At 42.1% G+C, this 19,159-nt stretch overlaps 2 protein-coding genes across 3 annotated transcripts in view; one reads left to right on the top strand and one right to left on the bottom strand.

Moving 5' to 3' along the window:
* Positions 1–998: 998 nt before the first annotated feature.
* Positions 999–5,166, bottom strand: COMMD2 (COMM domain containing 2). The gene is made up of 5 exons (XM_069024932.1): positions 5,027–5,166; positions 4,864–4,941; positions 4,316–4,398; positions 2,919–3,092; positions 999–2,413 (listed from the first exon to the last, which is right to left on the bottom strand). Exons 1-5 carry the CDS (start codon positions 5,091–5,093, stop codon positions 2,216–2,218), a joined length of 600 nt encoding a protein of 199 aa, XP_068881033.1. The 5' UTR covers positions 5,094–5,166; the 3' UTR covers positions 999–2,215.
* Positions 5,167–5,272: 106 nt separating this feature from the next.
* RNF13 (ring finger protein 13) overlaps positions 5,273–19,159 on the top strand; it is a 31,460-nt gene continuing 17,573 nt past the window's right edge. The window contains exons 1-3 of one of the 2 annotated variants that reach the window (XM_069024931.1): positions 5,273–5,367; positions 12,134–12,261; positions 15,141–15,221. In XM_069024931.1, the coding sequence (XP_068881032.1) occupies positions 12,148–12,261; positions 15,141–15,221 (195 nt within the window). In that variant the 5' untranslated portion in view covers positions 5,273–5,367; positions 12,134–12,147. Of the gene's footprint in view, positions 5,368–6,431; positions 6,539–12,133; positions 12,262–15,140; positions 15,222–19,159 lie in introns of those variants that run through there. The other variant, XM_069024929.1, reaches the window with a different exon arrangement.

The raw sequence follows: 19,159 nt of genomic DNA, 5'->3' as shown, positions 1-19,159 counted from the left end.
ATGCCTCTGAAGATGGACATAGCACTGGCCAAGGCTGGGCCAGTTAGAGATAATTGTTATGCCTCTGTGATAACAGATTTAAGAAGAACGTCAAAACAAAGAGTGGCACAGATTTTTCTAGCCAGAGGAGGAGGTGAGAACATGTGAGGGAAACAACATGGAGATACCAAGGGCAGTGGAGAAGGAGGGGGAGGAGGTGCTCCAGGAGCCAGAGCCGAGATTCCTCTGCAGGCCGTGGTGAGACCATGATGGAGCAGCTGTGCCCCTGCAGCCCCTGGGGATCCACGGGGGATGCAGAGATCCACCCGCAGCCCCTGGGGATCCACGGGGGATGCAGAGATCCACCCGCAGCCCGTGGGGGAGGTGCCCGTGCTGGAGCGGGTGGATGCCTGGAGGAGGCTGTGATCCAGTGGGAAACCCAGAGGATAGAGGGGGCCCTGCTCCCAGGCTGGAGCAGCCTGTCCTTGCAGGACTGCACCCCATGAAGAGTGACCCACATTGCAGCAGTTTTGGGAGGACTGTGTGCCCGTAGGAGGGACTCACAATGCAGCAGTTTTGGGAGGACTGCTGCTTGTGAGATTGGAATCACGTTGGAGAAGTTCACGGAGAACTGTCTCCCGTGAAAGGGACCCCATGGCCTCACAGGTGAAGGACTCTCCCTGAGCAGTGGAAGAAAACCTCGGGTGAAGAACTGACCAAACCCCCCCGCCCTGTCTCTTTGCACTGTCAGTGGGAAGGAGGGAGGGGCTGGGGGAAGAAAAGGGGTTTTTAAGGGTTTATTCTACTTCTCATTATCGTCCTCTTGGTTTTGTTAGTAATAATTTCACTTTGTACTTCTAAGTTGAGCCTGTTTTGCCCTTGGAGTGTTTTCTCCCAGTCCTTATCTCCACTCATGAAGCCTTCATTACATTTTTCTCTCCTCTGCCCAGCTGTGGCAGGGGAGGGTGAGCGAGCAATTTTTGTGGGTGCCTGGTGTTTGGCCAGTATCAAACCACGACAACGGTAAAAGAAACACTTTACTGATTCACATATGAGAGGAACTTCAGTTTGTTTACACCATCACCATGCTGCACACAGGAATTGGAGAATAGGCAAGTCCATGTTCTAGAGAACTGACTTTTCTTAAAACACTTGATTTGAAATAATACCTCTCACAGGTACAAAAATTCAAAACAGAAAGAAAAGAATGCATTTGTGAATGTAAAAAAACAGTAAATAAAGAAGTTTATGGTATTGCTATGAAAGACAGTAAATACAGTTATTGTAGAATCTGTATGCTATGGTGCACCCTCAGTAGTGACACAAAAACATTGATTAGTAAAACTAGTTATACTCACAAAAGCTGCAAAATACTGCATTAGGATACAACTGAAAAGTAGCTTTTGACATAATCTTTATTAGACATTTTTTTAACAATGGAAAAGCATAATTTCTGTTGCAATAGCTGGTCGTGCCTTTATGACTACTCAAACAGGGGAACACAAACTGTGGCATCACAGCACAAAGACCAGTCAGCAGAAGTTAATGCTATTCTTAACCTGCCTCTTCACCCATTACTTCACTTTTGCAGATTTTCAGACCACCTTCATGTATAACCAGTTTGCCAGCCCAGTAGCCTGCAGAAAGCATCAGCTGCCTCATGGGGTCACAGCAGGCTCTGCTAATGGGAGTGACAGCTCAGCTACACCAGAGCAGGGTAGAGCAGCAGTGTAACACGAACCCTCACGCTGACTGAATCCTCAGAAGCAGTCCCACGTGGACTCTCACACACACCTAAGTCTAGGTGGGAGAAACGTTCCAAAACGTTCCTGTGCAGTACAGGGGTTAAAAAAAATTTCAAAGCAGAAGCAAAAAGGGAAAAAATTACTTGGTAAATGTAACAATCAATGTACAGCTTCATGTAATAATGAGAGTTCTACTTGATGTAGGAAAGCTTAAGCAGAACTATACTAGTTTAGAGCTACAGAAATTCTCAGCATAGCATACTGAAGGCCTACATTTGCAAGTAAAGCAAATCCAATTACCCATCTTGTCTCAGGCAGATGTGCAAAGTTGGCAGCCGAAGACATTCGGCCGGTAAATACTGGCTCAAGATCCTGGCACAGGAAAGCAGTTCATCTGATCCAGATGTTTGTTTTTCCTCAAAATGTATTTATGAGCAGTGTTCTGAGTTGTTTCACAAACTGCTTAGTAAGAGAGCAGAGAGGAATCAAGTTTATTTCATGTTGCGCACTATTCTTCTGCAGTGGTTCATCTTCATCTCCCCCAATGCCTGCTCCAGTTGCTGGATAAGGTGGAGAAGGGTAGCAGGGTCAGTTTGCAACACCTGGGCAGTTTGATCTTCGTTTTGGTTAAGATGTAGCTTCATAGTCACAGCAGGCTTGATCTGTTGTCTCAGACTTCTGCTTGCAAGCTGCAGGAGGGGTTCAGTGGGATGGGAACAGGGAAATGATCGATGGTTATCAATCAAACTGTTAAGTTTGTACTTAACAGTTTTCATCAGGTTTGTAGAACCTGCCTGAAGGACTGTTCAGAAACCCTTTTCATACACATTAAAGATACACACAAGCTACTATTGTGTTTTAAAATTAAGGAATACTAACCCACTTTAATCAATGCTTTCATAATGTTTCTGAAAATTAGGTGATAATCAAGACCAAATATGTTTAGTATATGTTAATATGTTAAAAACACCAATAGAGCCATGAACTCAATTTTCATCAGGCAACAAGTACTTTGCATCATTGCGTATCCTGTTTATCTCACAACTGGCTGTGGGGCACTAACAAAGTCATATCAGTTTTAAATACATGAAGTACTGCTGCCTCAATTATTTTTACATTGTTTAGCAGGTTTTTATTATGTTAAAAAAAAAAGTGAAGTAAAATATGGAATACTAAAAACATCAGGGAAGTCACCTGCACATCCAGTCTCCACTCCAGACTGTGGTAGCTAGGAAGCCTTGGCGCCAGCTCTCCAAGAATGCTCCTGATCTCTTTCCTGTTGTCAAGGTATAGCTGGAGCAAGGATTTGTTCAATTCATCTGAGAATCCCAAAACATGAATGGAATCTTGGAAATCAACCTCAGAAATCTAGAAATAACAATTTAGGCCTTAATATGGAACTATATCATCATAGTTTCTTGAAAACCAGGTAAAACTGTAACTAAACATCACATATGCTACGGTGCAGGCAGGAATGTCCAAGTACAATTGTACACCTCGGACAAAACAAATATCCAGGTTTTAAAGATGTTGATGTATTACTGCAGATTTGCATGAGATTCAGGAAGTATTTTTAAAGAAGAACATTCGACCCCCTCACATGTAAGCCTTCACATCAAAGACCAAAACACAGCATGAGGGAGCATCTCAGCTGTGTCACAAGGGAGGACATGCTGCATGAATCCACTTGTTCAGGGTGCTACTGTGCCACTGATAACCAGACTACAAACACCCAGCAGCAATCTGCATGTGAGCAGCACAAGGCACAATGTTCACGCTCCTGTCCCAAGGGCAGGAGAAGCTTCACAGGTCACAGCCTTTGCGCTGACTGCAGCAGCCTGACACAGCATTGGGGAAGCTGTTTCTGACTCCACAGAAAATGCCATCTTACCTCTCCAATGCACCACCCCACAAACACAGTCTGTAACCAACCACATTCTACCACAGTGCACTATAATCCATCAGTCAAGAGTCCTTGTTTCAAGTAAAGGCTCTGCACCATTTCCATCCCCTCCCCACCTCCTCTTGGGAGCATGAGTTTAATCTGGCATTCCTTGTCTCTGTATCCCTTCTCCATGTAGTCATTGCTCAAATATTCTACTATATCAATAGTTACAAGTCTTTCAAATGGAAACAGTAATTGTCCAACTACTATCTTTTAGTATTTGCTTAATACCCACTCAAACTTTTGATGCCAAGAGCTGAAAAAGCTCTCAAACCCACATTGGACAAAGACAAGGAATGCTGACCAGGGGGCTAGTCTAGCCCACATCCTGTACAGTAGCTGAACAACAAACTCTTCGCTTGAGTTTTATTATTTAGAGCTTAATCCTGAAGTGAGCTTCTCCATATGTAGTAAATTACACTATTTGTCAAGTTTTCACTTCAGATACTGAATACAAATTCCAGAGTTATATATGCAGATGCAATGTTTCAATAATACAAGAGCAGATCTTTTTCTGAAATTAAAACAAGACATGTCATTAAAATTTTGAGCTATGTTTTCCCCATTTATCAGTATTTTTAGAGGTCTAAGTGTTCAGAAGACATCTCTTGAGTGTATTACCGCCCTTACGGAAAGGTATACTTGCCATAAGCTTGGAACTCTCAGTAAGAAGATACACTAGTCCTTCTACCCCGTGCTGAATGGTGTCAACGCCAATGTTGAGCTTTCCTTTAAAGAAAGCACAAAGTGCTTTACTTGCTAACTGCCGCAGCAATGAGACTCAAAGCTGCAAATTTATCCAATGCTTAACGTGCAAAATATATTTAGGGAAAAAAAAAGAGAGTTTCACGCCCTTCAAATAATAATGCACAGCATGTCAGAAACCCTCTCAAACCAAACCATCAAAAGCAAAAACCTAAGAAAAACACAAACCAGTGTCTTATAGCATGGTACAGAGAAGGGTTTGGGTCGGAAAAGAGATCTCTGTAGCCCTCCCCACAGCGGGCACGAAGCACCGACCACGCGATGCTGGAGCTCCATGCCGCCGGCCCGTTCCTTCGGCCCCGCACCGCCGTGCACCGGGGACTCGGGGGTCCTTCGTGGCCGGCGCAAAGCCCACCGCATTCCCGCCCTCCTGCCGCGAAATCACTACGGCCCGGCCCGGTCCCCCGCTCCCTACGGCCCCGCTCTCACTGGCGGCGGTCTCGCAGGCCCGCGGTGACGCTCCTCGCCGCAGCTGCTCTAGTGCCAGGCGCCCCAGCTCGCCGATGGCTGTAAAGATAGAAAAGACCCCGATGCAGCCCCGGCCCGGCTCGGCTCGGTTCCCACCCGCCCGCGGAGCCCTCGCGGCCCCGACCTCCGCCGCCGGCCCGCGACAAACAGCCCAGGTGCGCCCGGTGCTCCGCCGACAGCACCAGCAGCATCGCCACCGCTCGGCCACCACCGCCGGAAGGGGCGGCGCCCCGCAGGCGCCTGCGCGGGGCCGGGGCCTGCGGGGACACGGCTGCGTCCGCCCTGGGGGCGCGGCAGCTCCGGCGGTCGGCGGCGTCCTGGGGCAGCGAGGCTGTGACTTGCCCGGGAAGCTGTGGGAGAGCGAGCAAGGGTTGCACCGGGGACGGACGGAGCGAGGGCTCTCCCCAAGTGCGTGTTGCTGCAGCGAAACCATTCTTCTGTCTTACAGAGCTGTGCTGAAGTGAGGTAACAGATTTTGTGTTTCCTTTCCTTCCTGATTATTCTGTTATTCCACCTTCAAGCAGCAGTTCAAGCCCACTGCCATGTACAGCCCCGGTAACGTGGAGATCTGGCTGTGTCATCCAGACGCTGATGCTGCTGCCCCGCTGTGCTGAAACCACAGCAAAATGCTTGTTAAATAAAGCCAACAACAACAACAACAACAACAACCAACCAACACCCCCCTAAGTTATTAAAGTTATGTATAACAACTTCTCATAACTGTTTTACCTTTAAGAGACAGTTCATTTTGTTAAACACAAAGGCTGAACAACTTTTGAAGGTTTTTTTTAGAACAGAATGTCTGGAAAATGTGAGTGGAAAAAAACATCACAGCATTTTGTTAACACCTGGAAGCACTAGCGTTTGCTCAAACAATGCTGCAGTTTTCTGCAAGACTGGCAGTCACAGACACAGGCTATCCCAGTGACTGAAGCAAGCTTCTTTATATGGAGTAAATTACACTATTAAAACGTTGTCAAGTTTTAACTTCAAACTCTGAATACAAATTGCAGAATCATACATGCAGATGCAGTGTTTTAATAGGACTCCTAGGTGAAATGCTGTGTGTTCCAGCATAAGTTTTTTCAATTTACAAACTTAAAAATTGTCATAGATATATCTACATGGAAATATTTGTAATGTTATGGCTAGGACATAGGCACAAGTTCCTGTGAAGCCGGTAGGAGTCCGTACGCTCAGGTTAGTTGTCTTCTCCTCTCTCGGCCGAGAGTTTGCCTTTAGTATTTAAGACAAGACATCCTCCAGCCATAGGAACTCCACATACACATCCAACGCCCGTGCTGCTGCGTGCTGACGGAGCAGGCGGCCTCGCAGGAGATGAGCGCCAGCTGCTCCCAGAGCCGGCCCGGGCTCGCCGGGGCTGCCTGAGGGCTCCGCCTTGGCCCCGCGCTCCCCCTGGCGGCGGGGCGGGAGCCAATGCGGAGCCACGCCCCCAGCGGAGTTAGGCCCGCCCCGCCGCAGTTGAGCGACAGTCCTTGTGGCCAATGGGTTGTCCCGGGCCGCCGCCCGCGACGGCGCGGCGGCGGGCGGGACTTCCGGCGCGAGCGCCGATCGCACGGAAGGCGCCATGGCGTCGGCCTAGGCCGCCCAGGGACCGCGGGGCTGCGGGCCGCAGGTGAGCGCGGGGTGGGTCCCCCGGGCAGCAGGTGAGTATTGGGGTGCGGCCGCTAGGCACCCTGGGCGCCTAGGCTGTGCGGCGGCTGAACACTTACGGGCCTGGTGCTCCATTGCGCAGCGCTTATTCGCCTCCACCCTTGGAGTGGTGAGGCGGGGCCCGGTTCCGTGGGCGGCTTAGGCCCAGCCAGGTCCGAGACCGGCTGGAGCAGCCACGGTCCCGGCACTGCCCGGGACCGCGGGAGGGAGATGAGCAAAGCGGAGCGGAGGCCTCTGGAGAGCTCCCCGAGCGTCGCTCGTGGCCCGGTGGAAGCTCGACCCCTGCTCGCGCGTTTCGTCTCTGCCGGGCGTATGATTCTTGAGACTGGCTGTGCTCCGAGGTGCTGGTTAGGTTTGCAGGATAACGAGTAGTGTGGGGTCTGACTGGCTGAAAGCCCAGTTCTTAGTAAAAACGGTAAAATTAAGGGAGAGGAATTGTTCCTGCATCTTAACAGGTGTGAATGCTGATCTTCGCGTGCGTCACTGTCCAGTTTTGTGATAGATCTGTGTCAGTAATGATATGATGGCATCAAAATGGAAGAATTCAGATATGGGGGGATTAGAGAATGTGAGTGAGACTTATTGTTATTAGCTGTCTAGTTTTTGTTCCTCCTTTGCTTGTGAAATTTTGGAAGGTGCAGCCCAATCTACCAAAATATTTGGAATTTGCCACAAGTTTCTGTATGTTCATATGGTTTTTTGTGATTGCTGTAAGGATTATAATATTATTTGGCTTTTAAATAATAGAGTTTAAGTTTGTTTCATACTGATGTACAAGTTGTTGGTTTTTTCAGAAGTGGGAGGGAAAAGCTGTTTTACTGAGAGAGCTGAAACATGAACATGGAATTGCTTTGTGTTGTATTCTGCTCTGAAACACATTTTAAGTTGATTGAGATATAAATGTCTGAAAAATTCATTTTTATGTGTGGTTTGTGAAGCCTGATTTGTGAATATTTGCCAAAAGCTGTGAAAGTTCTTGTCTATGTCTCGAGCTGTGTAATATCTTTGTGATTTCTATCTTAAACGTGCTTAGTGTGTTTACTTCAGGGGTGTCTTACTGCTCATAACTATGCTGGTCCAGCACACTCCACATTTTCTCCTCCTCATTTCTGTCCTGTTCAGTCCCGTGACAGAGGGATGCAGCACCTCAGGCTCAGTTTGGTTTGTGAGTTCGAGCATAGACAGTGGGAAGAAATGCTTGAAGTCAAGGACAACTTTGTCTTTACACACTGGCAAATCAGGTGTAAAGTCCGGAAGGTTACTGCAGTCAGGTTTAACTTATTTTATGTGATTTACAGTATAGTCCTTTTCCACACATCTGCATTTCTGTGTGCTTTGAGCTGCCTCCCTCAGCTGAGAGTGGGCATGCTTTCCAAAGAGCCATGGAATTTCAGGAATTGTGTGGCTTTTTGGCTTGCATTTGAGGCAGCAGATCCTGAGCATAGAAGAATTTGTGTGTATGTAACTTTGACTGGGAAGACTACACTGTATATGCACGTTGTTTGCAAGCACCACTTTAATTCTGGTATTTTCTAACCTTGCTTAATGCTCTTAGTGCTGTTCTCTGTGCTGAATTTACTTTGTTGGTTAAAGTGCTGTGATAGCTTCAAGTGTATTGTTGCTTCTGTCATAGTAAAAATGGCTGTATTTTTGAAACAATGGTTCTTTTATCCTTCCAGTTTCACTGATGTCCTCTTTTTTAGGGCAGGCTGATGAGAGAAGGTGATAAATATTAATTTAGTAATAAAAGTTCATTAATTTTGTAACTCACTACCATTTCTTTCCTGTGAGTGTAACTTCATTTCTGTGAACCAGTTGAAAATTTCACAGAGTATTATATGTCTGATTCTGACCAAGTTAGAATCATGAGAACTGTTTGTGAAAGTATCAGCTGTTTTCTCCAAATAGTAATAATGAATTCCAATTATCTTCATGTTAGCTTAAATCAAATCTTTCTCTCTGGTGTTTGCTTTAATGTTGAGAACTTCACATCATGCGACAATACTTTTTGCTTGGAAAACCCATGAAGGATAGGTCAGGACAGGAATTCTTAGGTGTTTCTTGATTCTGAAGAAGAAAGTAGTAGTGTTGGCTATGATTTCCCAGTTAAGTCAACAGACTGTTTTCAGAAGAAATATCTACAGTAAAATGAAAACAAGTTCACATGGAACTATTTATATAAGAAGCCATGATTTGGAGGTTTTTGACAAAAAATTGCTTCATCAAACGTTTTGGATGACCTAATTGAGTTGTTTGTGAAATACTTTTAATTACTCTAGTAAAAGAAGTTAGAGGAGTTTGGATAATTATATTATTGTCCACTGTCCACTTTTAAAACTTGTCTGTTAATTATTTTAATTCTTACATCTATCTTGAAATCAGAAATGGACCCATTTCTGTTGTTTTGTGTTGCAGCTATTTTATGTAATTTCCAGTAATATCTTACTTTGAGACTGGAGGAATCTCTAGAGAGACTTAGTCATCCATCTGTGGACCATACAATTCTCTTACATTCAGTAGTGAAAAGGGTTAGATTTCCTGCTGAATGTAGCACTTCGTTGGTGCTTGTTTTGTACCCATGAGTATGAGGTGTACTTGATCGTGTATATTTAAATTCTGAATGTTGGGTTTTCTAGCTTGATCATGTTTAGGTGTGAGCTTTTATAAAGGGAATAAGATACTTTGTGCTTTCTGTGTTCTTAAAGAGGTTGCTTGTCCACAGTCACGTTGTAGCTCAGCAGGAGAGAAATCTGAAGTTCCTCTGTGGACAGCTGATCGTTGTGCGTCTCCAGACTGCATTGTGCCCATAGCAGCAGTACAGACAGGGATGGTCAGTAGTGACACCTGGGTGCAGAGGCCCTGCTCTGTGGTGCTGGGTTGTGGCTTTTAGAAGCGAGCACTCAGCTGGAGGTTCTTCCTGGCTGCTGGGCACTCACAGTGACTGCCACCATTCTCATGGGGCTGTTCTTGATGACAGGGAATTTCTAGGAATTAATAATGGTTAGGGTATATGCACCTCTCTTACTCTGTGCCAAAGCAGTAAGCAAGAGGCTAGTTGGGGGAGGCTGCAATAGAGCATGGAATAGAAATGGAAAATTGTCCTAAGGAGTTTTTGTTGTTTAGGTAGTCCTTGTCAAAGAAAACCAAAAGAGTAGTAGTTCAAGCACTAAAATGCATTACCTCAGTTAGAAGTTCCATTAAATAATAAACTTTAAATAAAATAAACTTTCTATGTGAAAGAGTTCTCTGTCATTCTCTTTTAAGACCGTGTCCAGCAGACAAAGGCTGTTGTCCATCCAGGTGGATCACAGTACAGAATCCCACCAAGTCTTTTTCTCTCTGAGCTTGTGTTGCTTAATCTGTCTAGCTGAACTCGGTAGGATGGGCAGATTGTAGGAGCATGATACAGAGATGAACAGTAATTGTTGTCTCTAGAGTGCTGTAGATGGAAAGTCTGTTAATAAATGATGCAAAATATCTTAAACTGGCACTTTGGTGAAGCTGCATTGGTGGGAGTTCTGCTTTAATGAAATAAAGATGATAGAATATAACATCTGGGGAAAAGAAAGTGAAAGGGTAAAGTCAGTAAAGATGTAAGAAAGAACAAATGCTAGTAATTTTTTTAGGGGAAGAGAGGCATGGAAGTAATCCATCCTGTATTTTGGGAACATCCAGTAGGATAGAAGCCTCTACATGTAGCTCATAGGAAATGGAGGAGAAATTTGGGCATCTTGCCAGGATTCTTTCCCACCTCCCAAGTCTTTCCTCTCTGAAAGTCTCTATCCCTTTGTCAGCTAACCATTCCTCCAGTTCAGATTGCATTTCTCGACAGCACAAATGGAGGCTAAATCTCACCTTCTCACCCATTGCTGCAACTGGTTTTGGATGCTTGACTTTACAATTTTTGCTAGTGGAGTTTTTACCTCTGAGTGCAGACTATGAAATTACCTTGTCTTTGTGTTATGAACTGAAAGCTCCACATTGGATGAAATGCCTATGGACACATGGTATTGAGCATTTGAGATAAAAGTTTGCAGAAACACCTTTTCTTACTACATTAAACATGATACTGAGTGGATGTTGCAAATTTGCGCCATGTTGTTCATGAATTGTGAGAGCACAGGTTTGCTGGTCCTATAGTAAGTGTGGAGGAAATTGGTCTTTCACAGACTTAATCAGTCACAGAAATTACATTTCACCATGAATCATGTTTGTGATCTAGATCAGGACTCTCATTGAAGCCAGAAGAATAATTGTTCGGAAGAGACGAATGGAAAGTAATCTGTAACTCATTTCAAAGAGCACCAAGTCTCTAAATAGCAGTACTAGGGTGTATTATGTGGTGTTAGATTTTTCTGTGCAAGAAGGAATAGAAATGTTTAGAATTCAAACATTCTGTCTTTATAATATTTGTGTTGTATTTGATGGGACAAATTCTGTGGTTTCAAACACAAGTATGACCCTAAGCCTTATGGAATGAAATCTGTTAACCATTGTAGCTAATGCACATACTGAATTTGAGGGGGAGTTCAAAGTTCTGTTCATGCAAATGTTTGGTGTGCTTTTGTTTTGTTCTTGTTTTGTTTGCTTCTTGGGATTTTGTTTTGAGGGTATTTTGTTACTCTCAATGACTTAAGTAAGAGTGCAATGTCATTGCTCATACAAGGAAGGCATTCAGGTCCTTTGTTTATTTAATACATTTTAAAAAAATCTTTGGCAAAGGAAAAGTATTAAAATGTTTGGTTTTCTTCTCCTAACCCCTCTCCCCACTTTTTTTTTTTTTTAAACTGACGAATGGTAAGTGAGCAATCTAAAAGCACAATCTAATCTGTTAGGAAACAAGCCCCCTCCATTTTCATACACAGGCTGTTGGGGTTTACTCCTGGTTTTGTTGTACATTTATTAGCAAAGGAGAATTTACTTCCTTTTAAAGTCATGAGCTTGGGAAGTGCACCTAAGCAAATTTTACATAATAGTTGTGTCACTTGTTTTTAAAGTTCTCAAAAATGCATATGCTTTCCAGGAGATCAGAGCTGCTGCCCAAGGCATGTGTCACATTGGAGCATCTCTGAGTTTCTCTGAGGTTGATAGAACTGTTTTTTCTTACAAGTTGGTATCACATTGCTTTTGCAAGTGTATATTTGGAATACATGCTTTTAGTGGAATTATTCCAGGTATATCAGGAATTTTGCTGATTTGGACTTGTGCTAGAAGAAAGGAAGCTTAAAATGAAGTGTCTAAGGATGATTAATATAATGTGAATGTTTATCCCTTTGTACCCCTTGCATTGGTTTGTGCTACCTAAAGCCTTTTGAAGTCTTGCTCTTAAAATTTTTGTAGTTTATGCATGCAGTCCCTCCCATGGAGGTTACATGCTTCTAGCAAAAGGAACTTCTAAAGTAACCATATAACTTTAAGATTATTTGTTTCTTGAGGTATATGTTGAATAACATTTTGCATACTTCTTTAGCAGAAAAGTTTTAAGTGATCAAGAGTCCCGTAAAATGACACAGGAAAGTATTTGCTATGTGCTTTCACTCTGATTCTTTTTTTGCAGGTATTGAATAAAATATGCTGTTGTCAATAGGAATGCTGATGTTGTCTGCCACTCAGATATACACTATTGTGACTGTGCAGTTATTTGCCTTCCTGAATCTTTTACCTGTGGAGGCAGATATTTTAGCAGTAAGTATAATATTTTTCTAAATGGATGAAATCTCTGTAAAATTGAATCATCTCTTCAACTATTCTATTAATGAATCTGTTAATACAATAAATGCTGTAGCAAGTTGCTTGGAATGGAATTGCCTTAACAGTTTACTTCAATAAACAAAAAGTTGTACATTTTCAAATGAGTTTACAGATGGTATGTCAGGTACTATGACAGTGAAAGCACCTAATTCCCATAGTCATTTACAGAGTCCCACTCTGACCAGATGTCCTGTAGACTGTTATAACCCTGTTAAAAGAATTCCCTGCTTTGGTTTAGACAGCAGTTTAAGTTTTGGTGGTGGGTGCTATTTTCTAGGGTTACTGAAAGTAAATAAATTATCTTCTATGGCTAGTGTAATTTGTTTGTGTGTGCTGGAGGCCTTGTCAGTAAGAGTTTTTGTGTATATTACACCTAGATGTAATTTTTAAGTAGCTGAAGATATTTGCTGTCACTAAGGAAAGTAATTTTTGGGTGTGTAGAATTTGAAATGATCAGGTTAATAAACAGTATAATGAACACAGATCAGTGGTAAAAGCTGTTGCTGTGCTGTTTATTACCAATTCGATATATTGTGGCATTTTAAGGAGAAAGTTATAAATGTCTTTGTAGGATAGAGCTTAAGCTACTGAAATAATTAAACCTAATTACTGTAGGCTCCTGCTTGTTCCAGTGATATGGAGAAGAGTTGTTAATGTCATACCAGTTTTGGAGAACAGAGTGACAAACTCTAGGAGACAAATATTAAAATAAAAATACTTAAAAGTTTGCAGTAAAGTGGGGTTGATGAAAACTAAAGTGTGTTATTTGGTTTCTCAGGTTGTTACTATTGTATAAACACTTTTTGTAGAAACAATATAAAGAAACAATGCAAATAAATAATTGCTTTATTATGGCACTGACACCACCATTTTATTGTGAAATTTTAAACTGTCTTCCTACAGTAAACACAATTTCCCTTTCCTCCCTTTTCTCTGTCACCAAGACTGTGCTTCCTCTTTTCATAAAAACCTAACTTTTGTTCTTGCTTCTTCCTCTCTTAGAAAAGTTATTTAAAACAAAATAAACAACCCACCCCAACATCAAAAAAGAAAAATAGGGCATTTTGGAAGTTTAGTTTGAATTTTTTTTTTCTATTTAAGCTTTTGCGTGTAGTATTCTAAAATAATTCCATGTAAAAACAAAGTGTCTTTTGTTCTTGGCTATTTGGAAGTTGCAGATTTATTGTGAGAATATCTTGAAGGCAGAAATGAAGAGATGAACTAGATACTAAACTTCTACACAAAGAAACCAGTGGAATGCTTAAGAGATGCTCAGAAGAGGGAATGTTTGCGCTATGTCACATGGAATTGCTGGTGTACAGATCACTTACAGTCTTGAGAGATTTCACGGTTTAATGATTACCCATTTGTTAGCAAAACTCTGTCCAGAGTTTTGGGTTTGCCAAGGAAAGAAGTTCTTTTCCCTTTTAATTTGGGAGCAGTTTTATTCTTCTGTGTTCTCATTTAGTTGCAGCCTCAAAGGGTCATGTCTGTGTAAAGTGCTATTATGTGCATGTGAGACAGGATTGGTTATTTTGTAAAAAAGGGGTAAAAAGAAATAGGTTTGTGTTGAACTCCTGGCTTAAGTGGGGGCTTGCCAAGTGATTCAAGGGAAAACTGACAGTAGCACGAGCTCAGGACGTTTTGAAGAAGGTGGATGGAAGAAGGCGGTGTGCTGGTGCTCTCTGTGGTGGAAGGTCAGGAAGAGAGGTTGTGTGGAGTACATTGGTTACACAGAACAAAGAAGCTTCCTTGAAATTTGGCTCCATTCCTACCTCTTTCCCCTCAAAGTTTGTGGGAAGAAAGCTCCTTCAAAATGTTGCTCCTTTGGAAGATCTTCAGATAAATCATGGCACTGTTTTTCTCTGAACTATAATTTGAGCTCCCTTGTCTAAGCCTGGCTTGTAGGAAACATCCTTCTGATGCAAACATGATCCTTACGTGGCTGTTCTGTGTGACAGCTGGATGATATGATGAATAGACAAACACTTCTGACTCACTAAACTGTTTAATTAAACAGCTGATGCACGTTCAAGTCAGTTAACTGTAGAGTTCACAACTTTTGCAGGAAATGCGCTTTTTTTTTTAATGAAAAAAATATACCATACATATGCTTAGCACTTTTTTCTGTGTGAATTCTGCATTGGTCAGGCATGTTATACAGCCAGAGAAGATGAACAAAGAAAGGGGGAAGAAAGCTTCCACAGATTTAAGGTCTTTTGCAATATTCCTATGTTTTAAAATGAAAGCTCATAGTTATTATAAAACAAAACTGAAGAGATACTCTTCAGCTACTGATCTGAATGTATAGCAGGGAATTGGGAAGGGATGGCATAGGGAGGCTATTCTTTGTCTACAGTGAAGCACCTCTTAAAAGCTGTTCTTCCCTGTACACCAATGAATTCAGGGCAAAACACCCACCACCACCATCCAATGAAAACTCCACATCCAAATGTCCCAGCTCTTCAAATTTTTGCTTGCTTGGTTTGTTAGTAGTTTCTGTTCTGCTGATATAATGGTATTTGAATTTTAGGCAGTAGAAAGAAAAATTTACCATATAAATAATTCAACAAAATATCTGTTACTTACTTTCTTGTTTTGACACTAGATAAGAAATGAGTGATGTTACCATGTGAGTAGAAATAGGTGGAATAAACAATTTTGTGATTTCATTGGCATGGTCACAGGGTGTCCTATGTCTGATAAATATTTTAATCTAAAAAAATACACAGTGTTGTTTGGTTTTGTTTATACTTGTTAACTATTTCTGTCTTGCTGGAAACCTAATTTTTAAAAAAAATTATTTCTCTTAGTATAACCTTGAAAATGGAACCCAGACTTTTGATGATCTACCTGCTAGATTTGGCTACAGACTGCCAGCAGAAGGCTTGAAGGTAAATATATATATCTATATATATATATCTTGTGCTGGTATAAGCTGGGCTAGAGTTTATTTTCTTCTCAGTGTCTGGTATGGAACTATGTTTTGGATTTGTGCTGAGCACAGGTGATAATATAGAGATGATTTTGTTATTGCTGAGCAGTGCTTATACAGAGCCAAGGTCTTTTCTGTTCCTCCTACTGCCACACTGGTGAGGAAGTTGGGAGTGCATGGGAGTCTGGGAGAAGACACAGCCAGGACAGGGGTCCCAAAACGATCAAAGGGACATTCCAGACCGTATGACATCATGCTCAGTATGTAAAGTGGGGAGAAGAGAAAGGAGGGGGACTTTTGAGTATGGTGTTTGTCTTCCCAGGTCACTGTTGTGTGTGATGGGGCCCTGCTCTCCTGGAGGTGGCTGAAGACCTGCCTGCCTGTGGGAAGCAGTGAATGAATTCTTTGTTTTCCTTTGCTTGTGTGTGTGGCTTTTGCTTTTCCTATTAAGCTGTCTTTATCTCAACCCACAAGTTCTTTAGCTTCTACCCTTCCAATTCTCTCCCTGATCCTACTGGTGGGGGAGTGAGTGAGCAGCTGCACGGGGCTTGAGGACTGGATGGAGTAAAACCCCCACAATCCTTTTTGGCACCCAGTGTGGGGCACAAAGGGTTCAGGATAACGACAGATTTGATTGGGAAGTGCTAGATTGAATTTGAATGTTGAATATATAGAGAGAGAACTGTATCTGCTGAACGTTTCCTCCATAATTTAGAAAAGATAAAAATTAAAGGAATGTAGTCCAAGGAAAAATAAGGACAGACATTATTAATCAACTGCTCAAATAAAACAAATGTGCAAACAGATGTTGCCTGTGAATAGGCAGATTTTTTTCCTAAGAAGAGGATTTTGGTAGTCTTTGTCTACCTAAGGAGAATTTGTTGAAAATTTTTAACAAATTAATTAAAAATAGGTAAATAATGGAAATCCAAGGTAAGTTTGGTAGACTGCTGTTGTCTCTGCAATACTGATACATGGTGTCAGTTACCTGGCACTGGAATCAGCAGATGCCAGACTTAATTTTGTTCTGATACAATTTTTTGAAAAACTTATTTGGAAGATTCATTGTCTCCATACAGTCATATGTTGGCAAGCCCTTTCATGTTGTGAAGGGTGGCAAGGCAAGAGAGATGATTTCCTTGCGTGTGGCCTACATTGTGTGCTGTGTAAAGCAATTGTAGCTCCATTTTTTGGGAAGTCACAGCTGTTGTCATTTCGTTCCTCTTGTTGCATTTCTCAAGCTGCTGAATAGAGACAGTCAGGGGCTGCAGCTCTGCCATGGTGCTTGTGCGTTGTGCCCAGCACTGGGGCCAGGGGCAGGAGTTTTGAGTGGTCCTGCACCCTCTCCTTACATGGTTTCATTTCAATTGCAGTCCATACCCCATAGCAGGTGAGAAGGTCCTGCCATTCTTCCAGTGCCCCTTTGAGGATGGGTTGCACTAGTGCTCTTTTATTTTACTCTGTATCAGTAAGTGGGGAAAATGCAGATACACATATATGTTTTTGTTACTTTTCTGTTAAGAGTGTCTTCTTGAAATAGCATCATGTTGGGCTAGGGATGCTGGGCTGTGACTTGAGAACTGATCATAATACTGTCAAGAGAAGGCACTTAGAAAGTGCTCACCTAGTGCTCATCTATTGAATTATCAAAAAAAAAATTTTTAAGTTTTCTTAATCCCATTTTCATTGACATGGAAAAACATAAAAATATTTATACTATATGAAATTGTAAAATGCACCTAGGATTAGAGAAGACAGAAGTAAGTTGTAAAGGTTTGCAGATGATAATGGAACTGGAAAGGGAAAAACTATATTGACTTCATGCAAAATGATTAATGTGCAAAAACTGTCCAAGATGGGTATGGCCATGGGAATACAGGTTAGGCTTTATCATTATTTTGCGCAGGATTAGAAATTCTGAAGACCCGATGTCTTCTGAAATGCAGCAGCAAGAATGTTTTGTACAGCAGGATAATTACTTTTCGTGTCTGTAGTGTGGTCAGTACCTTCACTTTGAACACAGGAAGATGTGTAGGTGGAGTGAGTGAAATTAACAGGAGAGAGATTAAGTTGAAAGGAAAATGGGAAGGAACTGTGAGAGGTTAAATAAATGTATCTTCCCTAGACAGTGATGATAAGGCACGTTCTGCTCTTTCTGGGTTCTGCTAAGGTAGTAGCTGTCCAGACATACTGGTGGCAGTAGTAACTGGTGTGAAGGCTTTTATTCCTTTTATCTCGGAGGTAGAAACTAAATTGTTTAAAAATAAACTACATATGGTGATGTTAACACTGTGAACTGGTATCGTAGTCCTGTTGCTTAGAAAAGTACTTAAAAGCCAGATGAATATCCAGTTCAGTTGTAGTCTTCACATTTTCTGAGGCTGTTTGTTGCTGAGATTACGCAGCTGATGCTTTTTGGTGTGCTGTGCCGAGTTCAGCACCAAGGGGCATGCTCCTTCTTTCTGGCTGCCTGACCTGAGGTGCTCTGCAGTGACAGGAACCATTTGTTTCCTTTAGAGTCACATTTGTACAGTCAGTGTTAGTAAGTTTGTTCATTTTGGATAAAATGTATTTTCTCTTCCACTCCGGCAATTGAAACACTTGTCTGTGAGAAAGGTGGTTGTGTCTGGCCATCCAGGCAGTTTAGGGCCTGTGGGAAGTTCAGGCTTCCTTGCTTGTTTTTACTGTGGAAGTGGCTACATGGAATCAGTCATGTGGCAGTGATTTATTTGTCTTGCTGTCCCCTTTGAACATTGTATGAGGGTTTATGACTGAGATGTATATGCTTTTACAGCTTAGAATTCTTATACAAAAATTTAGGCAGACCACCTTGCAAATTCTGGAGAAGGGGAGTTTGTATATACACCCCTATGGAGACCATTAATAGCCTGTGAGGGCAGGGAGTTGCTTTTGTGTTATGTCTGTCTGTAGCCATATGGCTCCAAAACTGCCTCTGCAGCACTGTTAATGTTGCAGTGTTGAGAGTAACCACTATGCAAAAGAAAGAAGCTGGTGTTAAGGTAAAAGGGTGGATCACTCTTTATTTTCATGTTACTCTTTTAATCCCAAAGGGTAATGAAGTACTGTTAAGAATTCCTGTAACTCAGGAATTTCTCTGCAGTTCCCCTCAAGAAGGCTTTGTTTCCATGTCCAGTGGATGTTATCATGGGGAGAAGGTGTGTTAAAGCTGTGTAGTTGTTTACTAACTATATTGAGAATCAGGGGGTGATTAAGTGATTTACCCAAGTAGTGAGCCAATTTAATACACCAAAAATAGATGTAAGGAGCTTTGATTCTGACCTTTTTAACTGTTAGAGAGCTCTGTGTCTTAATTAAGGTAGATGTCATCACATGTGTAGAAATGATGAAATTTTAGACCTGAATACTATACTAAAACTTTTTCTTTGCATTAAGGTTTTAATTACTTTTAAAAAATGCTATGATATTTGTTACAATAGGATGCAAATGGTATACTCTTTCAATGCTTGTGATGAAGATTTATTAGTATGCAAGTTGTAAAACACAATCTGTCAGATTCTATGGTAACTGGTACCAAAGCATAAATGTAGGTGCTCCTCAGTTAAATAGCTCCTCGATTATAGACAGTTAAGAATGTATGGTAGCATTGAGGACAAGGTGGTCCAATCATAGCTGGCCTTTGGCTTCTGTAGATGCATTTCTTGATCTGTAACACGATGTGTGATTCGTGTAATACCTCTCCATAGAATGCAGTTGGTTCCCCAAGGGCCAGTTTAGTTAAAGTCGAGAAAAGACTTTGCATGGAGCCATGTGCAGTGAGTCCAGCAGTGTGTACTGTATGAATTGGGGAACCTTAGCAACCTACATTTGGCTGTCAGCAACTCAGTTTAAAATTTTCAGTGGTTATTGCTTTAGATT

The sequence above is a fragment of the Aphelocoma coerulescens genome, chromosome 9, assembly GCF_041296385.1.
Source record: "Aphelocoma coerulescens isolate FSJ_1873_10779 chromosome 9, UR_Acoe_1.0, whole genome shotgun sequence".
Taxonomy (NCBI): Eukaryota; Metazoa; Chordata; class Aves; order Passeriformes; family Corvidae; genus Aphelocoma; species Aphelocoma coerulescens.
Note: the sequence above shows the minus strand (reverse complement) of the source record. Positions and strands in the feature narration are given on the sequence as shown.

Excerpts from the sequence above, each read along its gene's own strand:
- COMMD2 (XM_069024932.1), bottom strand. The coding sequence starts at position 5,093 with ATGCTGCTGGTGCTGTCGGCGGAGCACCGGGCGCACCTGGGCTGTTTG. Across the intron at positions 4,942-5,026 it reads GTCGCGGGCCGGCGGCGGAG|CCATCGGCGAGCTGGGGCGC; the intron begins GTCGGGGCCGCG and ends CTATCTTTACAG. Across the intron at positions 4,399-4,863 it reads GGCCTGCGAGACCGCCGCCA|GAAAGCTCAACATTGGCGTT; the intron begins GTGAGAGCGGGG and ends CTTTCTTTAAAG.